Consider the following 12858-nt stretch of genomic DNA (forward strand, 5'->3'; position numbering starts at 1 on the left):
AACAGCTATAAATAAATTGATATTTAATTAGTGCAAAAACATTTTGCGCCTTGTCAAAGGCGAAAAAGGATCAACTTTGAATGCTATAATTTGTACGGCCAACGAGTTTATTGCATTGTTTAAAGCCCGAGCAAGATGAACATAAACTAGCTAGCTGTCAAGTTAAATTTGTTATTTGCAAAGAGAGTGAGAGAGAGAGAGAGAGAGAGAGAGAGAGAGGCATGACAAAAAATGGCACTGGCATTCAATGAATTCAATGAATGAATTCAATTCAATTCAATGCAATTCGTTCAATGAGTTAATATAATTAGTAAAATGTATTCCAAAATTGATTGAATCATGCCATTATAGTTTAATAACATTTTAACGGTTGAGCAAATTCTAGAAGTGCATTTTATGGCCAGACATTCCATTTGCAATGGAAATTTTGTTGATTAAAATATGAAATTACAGCACCAGCTCCACTTGAGTGCAATTACACTGAGAGAGAGAGAGTGAGAGAGCGAGTGTGAGCGAGTTAGCTATTAAACATATTTGACTTGCCGTCGAAGTGAGCAAAAGCCCCTCCCCACACACGGACAGCTCTTGTCGACTGCTGAAGGATCCTTCACTTCACTCTCTGCCTGTGCCTCTCTGTTGTATGATAATAATTCAACAAATTGTTGTTTAACAAGGAGAGACAGCCACAGTCGCGCGCTGCGGCTGGAGTGGGTGCCACCAGGCTCTCGAGCCTCGAGCCTCGAGCCTCGAGCCGCGCGTCGTGTTAATCGCTTTATATGCAAGCGAGTGTGCACAGTGCGGGAGGGGGGTGGAGCGGGGGCATGATGTCTTGTTTTAATGCAGCGATTCCCTCCCTCTCTCATTCGCTTGTGTTTTGCGTACCAGGCCCTAGGGCAATACACGCACAAATGCCGAAATATCTTTTACCTTTTGCTCTCCTTTTCCTTTTCCTTTTCCTTTTCCGTTTCACGAAATGAAACAATTAGGAGAAAAAGTTAAGGACCCTCCCCCACCCCTTTGCCGCTCTGTGTGTGGGTTTTTTGGGACATTTCCCAACCCTTTTTATAGCTCGGCAAACATGTGTATGCTGGTAAACAAGGCTGTGTGTGAGTGTGTGTCTCTGTGTGCGTTTAATGACAAAATAATTAGAAAACTTTTTGTGTACTTTGCCTCTGAGTTGAGTCTCTGCATCGTAGTTGCCGGCAAACCCAGCCGTTTGCCAGGCCGATGCCTCACAGCCTCACAGCCTGCCAGTCTCTCCCTGCCCCACCTCGCCCCTGTCAATGTCACCGCCAATTTGCTACTTCTGCTCGCCTGTGTGGGGCCACCCTGCTACGCCCTCAAAGCTGTTTTCTCTGGCCTTACAACGTACATCTGGAAATTGCCATAGCAAAATCAAGTGAGAGAGAGAGAGTGAGAGAGAGTGAGCGCCTGGCCTCGGTGTCTTTGGCAATTACCAGGCAGGGGTTGCGACATTGACACCTGTGAGTGGTGGAGCGGGGCAGCAACTTGAATGCCAGAGCTGCGTAAATGTTCTAAATTTAAGCAACGCTGACACACAATATTTTCCGTGGGCCCCCCACGCGATTCTTTCACTTATTATTTTGGCCGTGGGTGTGGGACGGATTAAATGGCTCAAAGCAGCTTATTGCTGGGGGGATTTGGTATTGGTTTTTAATTATACTCGAATGAATGCAATTTGTATTAAATGAAGACCACCGCAAGCCGACTGCGGTGTGTGACTAATGCGCTAATCCACGAGGCAGGGGCAGACGCTCATTTGTCGGAATATTTTATTGGTTTGAGCGGGCAGGCAGGTCAGTTATTAAATACCTGAACAGATGGCCACAAAAACTTGCTGCCAGACAGGCTGAAAATGAGACAGACTTTAGTTGGGCGCACACTGCGTATGCGTATCGCTGGCGCTGCTTGGCGGAGTGGAGTGGAGACAAAGCCTGCGGTTTACCACAAAAAGACAAGCTCAGAGGATGAAGCTGTAACGTATTGGAAAGTAAAGCCCAACATTTGATTCCAAAGCGTGTCCTGAAGGCTAGAGTTGGGATGGAGCTGCACAATCCATGGCCATAACGAACATGTTAATGCAACGCAAAGGCAAAGATGGCAAGAGGTTTCTTTTTTCTTCAATAAATTTGAAGCTGCTGCTCACATACGTTGCCAAGTATTTGCACTGACCAAAGGGTAGCAAAAGTAGTAGAAAAAACATTAAGCTAAAGGCAAACTTTGTTCGGGTGCGCCACGTGCTGGGCGGGCAGTGGGGCAGAGAGCCAGCAGCTAGTTGATTTTCCACAGTTGAGTTGAGTTTATTTTGCTGCCACTGTTCGTTGTCCAGGTGAGAGGCAAGTCCTGAAGCTGGAGCCAACAGCCAGCAGCCAGCTCCGACATTGCATACATTTTTGCTGCGTGCCTTGGCTGGGTTTTTGCTGCTGCTGGGCCCCCCGGCCAACTCGAGCGTAAAATGTTGATGAAGTAACCGCACATGCCTGCTGCCTGCTGCTTGCTGCCTGCTGCTTGCTGCCTGCTGCCTGCCCCCAAACTGGCCCCACCTCAAGTGGGTGTTTAGGCGCAAAGTTTTGTGGGGATTCGGGGCTGTCTAAGCGCAAATTAGTTTGTCCAGCAAGAGGAGAGCATCAAAGTTTGGGGTTAGTGCAACATGCAGCAAAACCCATGTTCCTTTTTCTCTTTTCCTGCCACTTGTGCCACACAACATACGTAAAGCGTGGCACAAAAAATGCCAACGGGAAAAACGAGCAGAGAGAGAGAGAGAGCGAAGAGAAAAAGTTTTCTTTTTGCAACTAGAGCATGTCATGATGCACGGCCAGCAATGCCACGCTGCCACTATGGATGTGTGTGGCACATGCATCGTTACCGAAGAACAACAACAGCGAACTCGCAATTGGGCATTCGGATTCACATTTCGGATACAGTTCCAAGGACAATTGTATAACCATGTTAAACAGCAATCAGAGTGGAAATACACACACAAATCCCCTGCCCTGCCCTGCCCTGCCCTGCCCGCTGGTAATTTTGCATGCAACACTTAATGCTTGTGGCGAAAGTGGCGTTGATTTTTTTTCGTTGGGTTCCTTTTTTTGTGCTGTATTACATTTCCCTACCAAAACAGTGTCGCTAAAGTTTTGTTGCTGCGGGAAATGTATACAAAATTTGCTGCTGCTGCTGCTGCTGCTGCACTCGAAATTTGAGTGAGTGCCTGCCGTGCACCCTGCCAGGACGAGGGCTGAGCTGGCTCTGGCTCTGGCTCTGGGATATGCAGGCAAGCGTGGCGTGAGATGTTTGCCAACATGTACAACAATGTGGCTGCTGCTGGCTGGTGGTGTTGTTGCCACTGCTTCTGCCGCTGGCTCTGCTGCTGCTGCTGCCGCGTTGTCTAAAGTTTGAAGTGCGCATAATAAGCCAGGCAGAGAGCGAGAGAGAGCGAGCGGGAGGTGCACCCAAACTATGCCAAATTAGGCACTGCAGATAGTGCAGAGCGTAGTGAGTGCTCTGCAGTAGAGTTCAATGAGCTGCCACCCCGCCCGAGTTTACTGTGTTTCTTGTTAGCTTTGGAAAGTGAAACTAATTTCCGCTGCAGACTTTGCAGTTCAAGTACGAGTATTCAAGCCACTTTTGGCATAGTTTTCCATGTGGGTCACAAGCGCAATTTATCCGCGAATTATCTTTATAAACTCATTCATCGAATTACTTGCTAATCCACTTAAAAATGAACAACTAATAATTCTCTCACCTTCTTACCGTGTCTTGCAGCGGAATGAAAAGGGAAAATGCAACAACTGAAGCTCCTCAATGCCACACGAAAACGGCAGCAGCAGCAGCAGACACAGCCAAAGTTATGTCCGCGGGGCAAGAACTGTAAATGAAACAACTTAATTAGTAGTTGTAGGACTCGAAGGAAGCAACTGCACGTGGCCACGTGGGCATTACAACGAGATTTGCTTGATTAGTGCCAGCGAAAGGGCCCAGCAGCAGCAAGAACAACTTTTCCTTTGTGTGTGTGTATGTGATTTTTTTTGGAGCAAATTAAACTGAAAACAACAGCCAGGAGCAGCAGCAAGAAACGAGAGAACCTGCATATAAATTACTATACAATGGATTTGCTAAAATTGAATGGCAGCAGCAGGGCCAGAAGGAGCACAGCCTCCACAATGCACGCTAGAACTTCCTATACGAATGGCAGACGGCGTTGCTGGCAGCGCCAGTTGGCTTTGTTCGCGCTCTTCCTATTTGCGGCTCACATCACTACAACTTCCGGTCAAATCGACTGGGACGATGACGATGATCCAGGTGAGTCCAATTCGCATTCGAATATGAATGAGAGAGAATGTGATTAGAATGCAAAGTTGAGCAAAACAAACCACAGAAGCAGAACGACAGCCAAAGCTGGGCTACTCCTTTTCAGTCTCTTCCTTTTGTGCCTCTTTGCATAAATTGCAAATCGCTCCTGCCACTGACAGTACACGACGAGGTTCAATCGAGAGGGAAGCAGTGAGAGCAGCTCGAGGACCACAGAAGCGATTTGCAATTGAGTTTTGGTTATGTTTTTGCAATTAAGTTTAATTGCTACACCAGAGGGGGGGGGAGCGAAGGGGAACAGGGAATTGGAACAGAGGGAACAGCGGCAACGAGTCTTTTAATTAATCGCAGATTTATGGCTTGAGGTGTGTGTGTGTGTGTGTGTGTGTGTGTGGAAATGGAATTTTAATTATTCAAAAGCTACAATTAAAATATTTAATCAAATTCATAAGTCTGACAGTTTAATTGCAAGACTTTTTGCCCCACAACTTTGGCATATTTATAGAAAGTTCTCCAAAGCCAAGCCAACCAGCAGCTGAGACACAATTTAGTTGGTTAATTATTTATTTATGCCCGACAGTTGTTATGATCTGGAAATATTCAGCAACTTTGGGCAGAGTTTTCACTTCTTTTTGCACTTTTCTTCACTCTTATTTTTGTATTCCATTCATGGGAATAATTAATTTGTGTGCTTGTGCCCAAAACGCTTTCACGACACTTGAACCACGCCCCAAAGGGCTTGGCTGGCCTTGGTGTAACCTCAGTTTTCTATTTTCTGATCAGAACGAAAGTCCTTTGTGTGCGGGAGGCCAAATCACACGCTTTGTCTCATTTATCGATTTTCGCCCCCATTGTGCCCGTTGCCGCACGCTTTTAAGCTAACGATGCAAACTGAAAATGTTGACAACAAACATTTTTCAAGCTGTGAGCGGTGTGTGCCCCCGCCCCTGCCCCCGCCTCTACCTCTGCCGTGTGTTGTCCTTGTTGCAAGGTAGCCGAGCCTTAAACAAATACACACACGTGTGTGCCTGTCTGTGTGTGTGTCTTTGCTCAGATAGAAATAGAATCAGACACAGAACGTGCGGGGCAACCCGCTGTGATTCCACTTGGGCTCTCGTCGTACTTGCTACAGTTGGGCTTTGCCTTCGTTTTGCATAAAATGTTCAGCTGCGATATGAGTATGAGTCCAAGGTCCTAAGATTAGGCGCCGTTTTGTACCGTAGATGCTGGCTGGAAAATTACAACAAAAATTAATTCACAGCCGGGCATAAAAATGCCACAAATTTCGCAAGGAATAACAGGCAGTGGGGCAGGCAGGCAGACTGTGGCTCATAAACAACTGGCTGGCCATCTACACTGTAAAATTATGAAATCATAAAAATATTTTTACGATTACATAAAAAGTTGCGAAAATGTGGGCGTCGCATACAAAGTACAAACCGATGTAGCAGCCCTCTGACAAGGAAGAAGGGACGCACAGCGTGTCCTGGCTGTGGCTCCCTGGCTCTCTGGCTCTCTGGCAATTGCGTGATAGTATAAAATTCAACTTTAGACACATGACTTCATTATTTATCAAACTGTCATAGCAAAGGAGCGGAGGGAGCAATAGTTGAGGCTCGAGCCATGCCGCCATTGACCTGCGGCGGTGTCATATATTCAAATTACGTGTGTCACAGGCCAAAAAACCAAAGGAAAACCCAACCGAAAAACCACATTTGAACAATTTCATTAAAAATGTGAGACACACACACACACACACACACAGGCAATGCTCTCAGCCATGTGTGTGGCGCTGAACTCTTTTGCGGCTTTAACCCTTATTAGCCTTCTGCTGCTCTGGGCCATAATTCATGTTGTTTTCATTTGTTTTGATTAGCAAAAATGAATGAAATGGCACAGCCAGCAGCCAGCCATCGTATTATAACGCGACTCTCGCGGCACTAAAAATCGAGCCTTGCCACTCGCCGTGTGTCTCGTGTCTCGTGTGCGTGTTGTTTTGTGTTGTGTTTCACTTGCCACGCAATCCGCTGACTTCGCTAGCGTCTGCTAGCTGTGAATTGCCAAAGCAAAACACACACATGGGAAAACAACAGAGAGAGAGGGCAGGACATTCGTGGCATGAACAATTTTAATTTATGCCGCGTTGAGTGCGTTATGCCCCAGTTTTTCCACTACAAGTGTTGCCTACTTTAGATCACAAGCAATGTACACAATGTATGCAGATAGAAATGCTGCCACCTTAGCACAGGTAGACCTTGCCCCTGCTGGCCCACAAATCGGCACTTCTGGTGGCTCATTTTGCTCGCTGGCTGGCTAGAAATGTTGGATTTGCTCCAGACACGCAAGCGGGCGTCTCCCCTGCAAATATGTACAAATTATAATTCATGTTACATATTTGATGAAACACATTCAATCATTCAACAGCCAGCCCCCAGGCATAGCCGCCGCAACCCAATAATTACGCATTTTCGCCGTATGTTTGGCTATATTTTTGAATGATAAATGACCCGAGCGCCAAAGTGTTGGACATTTTTCGGCAGCTTATGCCGAATATATTACCTGGAGGGCTGGCGCTCTTTCTCTGTCGAAAGTACTCAGTAAATATGTAAATATGTAAATATGTATGTAAAATGTAGGGACGTACATTCCCGTACGTAGGGGAGCAACACGAAGGCCCACAAACGCAATTTGTCATTTGTCAGAGTCTAATGCAGTTAATAATTAGCTAAGCCGACTAAAGTAAGGCTTGACTCGTTCTCCAAGACTCTCTGCCTCGAAACTTGCTCGAAATCCCACTGGGAAATCAATGGATGATTAATTGCTAGGGGCTTTTGCTTTTCTATTTGTGCAAAGCACTTACTAATAATACGTATTACGTGTCTATTTACTTTCTTTATTATAATTAGCACTCAAAATAGAAGAGGAATCCAAAGTGCCAGCTTAAGCTTAGGGCAGAAACTCGCTTTGGGTGCATTGAACCCCATTTGAAAGGGAATTTAGATGCAGTTTATCCCCAACATGTCTTTAATTTGCATCGCTTGAATGCACAACTCTGATTTGCATACTGGAATCCCTGTCTGTCTGTTGACAACTTCAATGTGCTTAGCCAGTGATTTAGCTGACTTGAACTCAGCAAAGGAGAGACAAAAACAAGTTCCTCTCTGCCACAGGGAATATCATTTCAAATGTCATGTTCCACAGGAGAGGAAAAGGATGAAAAACTACGAAAAGAACACGCGAAATTCTAGACCTTCGCAGCCAGACACGCTAAAACTGTTCACTTTTGGTGAAACGTATAAATTTTCCATTGATTTATGCCAAGTTTGCATGGCATTTTTTTGGGCTCTTCTCTTACTTTTTGCTCGTTTTGCATAATTTCTGCTGTTGGCCAAATTGCACTCAGCAGACGGGACAGGCTAAGAGGCAGAGACTGAGGCCCTATGGCGGATGGCGGTTGGAGGATGGTCGGTCCAGAGCCAACACAATTGTTGCGATTGCCGACTGTCGCTACGCGGTCATGGGCCTGCCACTGCTCCTGCTACTTACCAACACAATGCCAAATGCAATTTCAACTGAGTCTGTGTGTGTGTGTGTGTCTGTGCGGCAGTGGCATGAATTGCGATGATGGAGTTATCCATTTATACTCGCATTTGCATAGGACCGAGCTGTGAGCAGCGTGCAGCGTGCGTCCTGCAACGTCTGTGATTGCCGCTGGGATGCTGGCTGGCTGGCTGGCTGGCTGGCTGACACATGACATGGAAAAATGAAAGCGACGCTGCGTCGTGTAACTAGTCTCTAGTCGGCAGCCCTCTCTGCGAGCCTGCGACTTGGAAGAAGAGCAACTGCCGCCTGCCACTGCAACATTTTGTATATATCACATGTAAATATGATGGGCCCCCAGCGGCCCAGAAATGTGCCTCTGCTTAGGCAGCGAAGCGGGGGGCACAACCATGTTGCACATCCATCACTTGGAGTAAACAATTTTTGATTAATCGCCCAACGCTGCTGCTGCTTGCTGCTGCCTGACTTTGTGAAACATTTTTCCAATTGCTCGCCATCCAAAACAACAAACTCTTACGGCACGTAGACTCCAGTCTCTAAACACACCCGAAAGGGTGCAGCTGCGCCAGCAAAACAGCAGGAGGAGGTTGGAGGTCTCTCACTTGGTTTGGCTTTTGTAGTTGCAGTTGGAGAATTTGTAGCATGATTGCTGGCATGACCAGCAACCAAACCAAACCAAACCAAACCGAAACAACTGAGCAGCTACCAATGCCACTGACCATTTGACCATTTGACTTTTGCAACTTTGACTTTAAAATTGGAGCCAGAAAGCGCTGGCAACTTATCAAAGTGCTGTGGGTTTTCCTTTGTGCAGTGTTTCAATACATATTAAACGGGTTATGCCACAAAGAAAGGATTACGACACTTGTCCCGTACCCAAAAGGCATATCATTATGGTTAGACGCATTTTTTGCCTGACAACTTTATTAGTCGGAGAACAAAATGGAGACAGCGACGGAGCTGGGCCCCAGTTGACCCTTGGCTAAAAGGGTTCGCTGGCAGAGGCGTGCGAGAAATTCGAAACAAATAAATAAAAGGCAAGGAGCAGTCGAGAGAAATTGCTATGCGGCATGCGTCAGCGTCAAGAACTATTTTATAGCTGATTCGTGTTGTCGTCAGAGCCTGGCTAACGAGGCTGCTGTGTGTCCCTTCCTTGCTGAATAAGTCAACGTGGCAAAATGTGTCAAAATGAACAATTTATTTAATTTTCCACGCACACACGCACACACAGACGGAGCGACCTTTCTTCATTGGATTTTGTCTTTCTCTGGGGCTTGCTTTGGGTGTTGAGAAATTTCATACTTTGTTTTTGCTGTTTTGTGTTTCGTTTTTTTTTTCGATTTAAGCTCCGAAACTTTTAAGTTGTTTCCACAAAAGTTGCTTGCGAGCAGCATAAATTGGATTAAGCCAAAAAGATGCCACCAGAGCGGCCATAAGGGCAAACAGCAACAAAGGCAACACACAACTTGCCCTCTCTCCCCGTTTAGCCCTTTCCTTTTGTTGGACTGTCACTGGCGTGGGTCCGAAATGCACTCTCCTCTTCCACCTTAAAGCCGTCACAGTTCCGGCCCTGGACAGGGTCAACTCATTAGCCAAATGAAGCCCCCCGGAAACTAAGCGTATGTTTGGGCAAAGTATTGCCAAAAACTTTGAACAGTCAACAGAGAGCGGGCGCGGGAGCGGGCGTGGGCGCGGGAGGTGCTGTACCGATCGGAAAATCCAATGGGGGGCAATGGCAAAAGTTTTGCTCCACCTACCCCCGGGGGCCAGCAAGTTGAGCCAGAGCCCCGGGACGGGTAAAACCATAAATGTCAAAGTCAGCTAAAAGTTAGCATAGTTTTTGACTTTCAGCAGCGGCTAGAGGGCCTGCCAGCCCGCTGCCCATGTGGTTGACATATTTGCTGGGGGATTATTAATTGAAACAAGTTAATTTGAGCAGAGAATATGGGCCAGCGAGCAGCTACAAGACGCAGAACCAGAGCCAGCATGGATGTGGCCGAGGACTAGGACAATGTCCAAGTGGAGTTTTGCCCAGAGGCTTGTGCCACGGACTCTGTGTGTGTGTGTGTGTGTGTGTGTGTGTTGCCAAACAAAAACTGAGAAAAAACAGCAAACAAAAAGTGCTGGCAAAAAGTTATTAAGAGACATCATGGCCCTCTCTCTCTCTAGGATGAACTTTTCACATGTTTTCGGAATTAAACACTCAGTAATTTTGCCATCTGAATCTATGTTTATTTGGCATATGCATATCTCTGCCCGGTTATGGGCGAACTTTTGTTGCTGCACAAAAACAACTTCTAATTAGCATTTAAGGGCAAAGCAAAAGTCAAAGTTTTGTGGGAGTTTAAGGAACCTTTCGTTAAGATTCTCCACTGTTTTTCTGTGCCCAAAACAAGACACTAGCAGATTATCCCAGACCAAACCAGACGTTTCCCTGTGTGTAATCAGTGGGTGCCTGATTTATTCTCGATTGATTGAGCTGCCAAATGAAGCCATCAAAGGGGAGCCACAAAACTCAATTCCTGCAAGTAGTTTAGATCAATTATTGATGGAGCCTTTTGTAACTGTCTGGGGAGTAATCGAAGGGAAACCTTAACCCCATGCCCCGTGCTTAATAGTCGTGGAGCGAATCATTAATTGGTTGCAGTTTCGATTTCAATTGCTCAATTATTAGCAGATATTTGAGGCAGGTAAAGGCTGCAATTTCACTCTAGTAATACAATTTTCTGCCTGCATCCAATTTGCAGTTATTGTTTAACTCATTTATGCAGCCACAAGACATTAAATGCAAGGCAGGAGGAGCATCCACACCGCACTTCATCACTCCAGGACTCGACTAAGCACTAAACTATATCCACTTCGTTTTTGTTGGTTTCTTTTCCCACTTTTTGTTTTGCTGCTAGACCGAGGCGCAAATGTGTCTGTGGAATGCGCTCAAGTCATAAATTTTACAGCCCGACCCGACCCTCAGCCATTGACTTTGCACTGACTGTGTTGTGTGTTGTCTATGTACTTGGCGTTTACTTTTATATTTACTACAGCCCCGCAGCATCAATGGCAGTCTCTCCCTCCCTCTCTCTCTCTCTCTCTCGCCCTTTTGCCTCTGCCAGACAGCGCCGCAAGCATTTCTCTTTTATAGTTTATTGATGCCAAATGGTTGAAATTGCGAGAGAGACAGAGAGAGAGAGAGAGAGCCAAAGCGTATTGACGCTGAAAATATTTAAGCTGCCAGCGCAAGTAGCGGATGCTGCCTGGCTGCCTGCAGCCTCGAATAGGGTTAAGCAGCAACTTATTTATTTTAGCTGTTTGTACTTCATCTGGCAGCTCATAATGCTCGTGATAATCTCGCTTATGGGCGTTAAATTTTAAAGCCAAAGCGAAGCTGCAACCGCAGCACATGACAGCGGAAATGAATCAAACGACTCTCGACACGACCTCGCCAGGCCAAGTTTTGGGTTTTGCGAAAATGAAGCTGCATATGTGCGGCACGGAAATTTTCCAACTAATCGGATTCTAATGGCAAAATAATTATCAAAGCACTGTACAGAGAGAAGCTCTCAACTCAAGGTTTCACACAGGACATACACACACCACACACACCACACACACAGGCGTGGCAGAGGCAATGCATTCATAAATTTTCGGAATGCCATTAGTTTTACATTTGCGGCTTGTGCTGAGGATAACCGCAAAGTGAAAAGCCGCAAAATGTTCAAGTCATACGGAAATGAATGCCGCCTGTCCTGTCCAGCGACAGCATCGAGTAGAGTCCAAAGTCCAGAGTCGAGTTCGAGTTCGAGTTGGAGTAGAGACTCCGCTGGGGCGGAGAGGCGAACCAGCGGCAGACCAGAATGTGGGCAGCTCGGTTAGCCCCAAGCTCTGTGTGTTGTCTCTTTCTCTCTGTGTGTGTGTGTGCATCCGTGTGGCGGCTTAGATTTGTTCTCATCGGTGTTTGTGTTCAATTAAAGTTTTCAATTAATGTTACAACGCCGCATGCAACTTGCATTAAGTTTTTGCCACAGAGATGTATAGTGCTGATAGCTACAGTTTGCAGTGCATTATTGAAAGAGTTGCACTCGGTGGGCAGTGGGCCAGCAAACAAACAGCAAAATGCAATCGATGCCCCCCGTGCCAACAGCAAACACAATGCCCAACAGTGTGTGTTGTGTGGGCGGCATCAGCTGGCACATCAGCTGGCTCTCACATATTCCATAATATTCAATTCAATATTTGAAACCGCTACATAAATTCAAACATTTGCACGGCGGCCGAACCGGGTTGCGAGTGCAAATAATGCAATGCGAGTGTAGCAACTGCCGATGAACTTTGACATGTGTGTTTGAACTGCTTGCGGACTCTCGAACCGAATAATGACGAATGAAATTGCTTTTCAATTGCCAATGCTCTTCATTTATGCATTATTTCAATTCGTTTTAGTGTAAAAGAGAAGAGCCTTGAGTCTGATTGATTTGATTAATTTGTTAATTATGAATGTAAGAATATTATGAGCTGCCTGCTGGAACACTTTTTCAGCTGCACTTTGAAGGCAGTAAGGGAGCATATAGATATGTGGCTATCAAATGGCTTAAGAAAATATTCTCCACTTATTGCAATACAACTACAACTACAACTAGCGACGAAAAATACGACAAAAAACGGGAATGGCGAAAGCTCTCTGCCCGAAAGCTCGCCGACCAGCGTCTGCTGATGCTTCTTCGCTGTCGTTCTCGCGATCTCCTCTTTGTGCTGCTAACTGCCCGCGCGGCTACCTGCTCGAGCGGCGACCTTTTCTCTCGACTACCTGCTGGCTCGGGGTGTTGCGCGGCTGTTTACTCCAGTCAAGCTGCTTGCATAAAGCTATACGTACATATGTATATGTGTGCATGCATATTTAGCTACTCATCCGTTTCGTTTTCTTAGCTTTAATCAATATAATGTGCCATACAATGGGCTTGCCTGCCGGGGGGG

General features: G+C 46.1%; 1 protein-coding gene across 3 annotated transcripts in view; it reads left to right on the forward strand.

Moving 5' to 3' along the window:
* Window positions 1-4097: 4097 nt before the first annotated feature.
* Window positions 4098-12858, forward strand: part of LOC117583263 (neural cell adhesion molecule 1) — a 58551-nt gene continuing 49790 nt past the window's right edge. For 2 of the 3 annotated variants that reach the window (XR_004573779.1, XM_034271490.1), the window contains exon 1: window positions 4105-4320. Coding sequence is in view for 2 of the 3 variants with exons in the window: in XM_034271490.1 (XP_034127381.1) it covers window positions 4125-4320 (196 nt within the window). In the remaining variant the exon portion in view is untranslated. Of the gene's footprint in view, window positions 4321-12858 lie in introns of all 3 variants that reach the window. The other variant, XM_034271491.1, reaches the window with a different exon arrangement.

This window comes from Drosophila guanche, unplaced genomic scaffold, assembly GCF_900245975.1.
Source record: "Drosophila guanche unplaced genomic scaffold, DGUA_6, whole genome shotgun sequence".
NCBI classification, from domain to species: Eukaryota; Metazoa; Arthropoda; class Insecta; order Diptera; family Drosophilidae; genus Drosophila; species Drosophila guanche.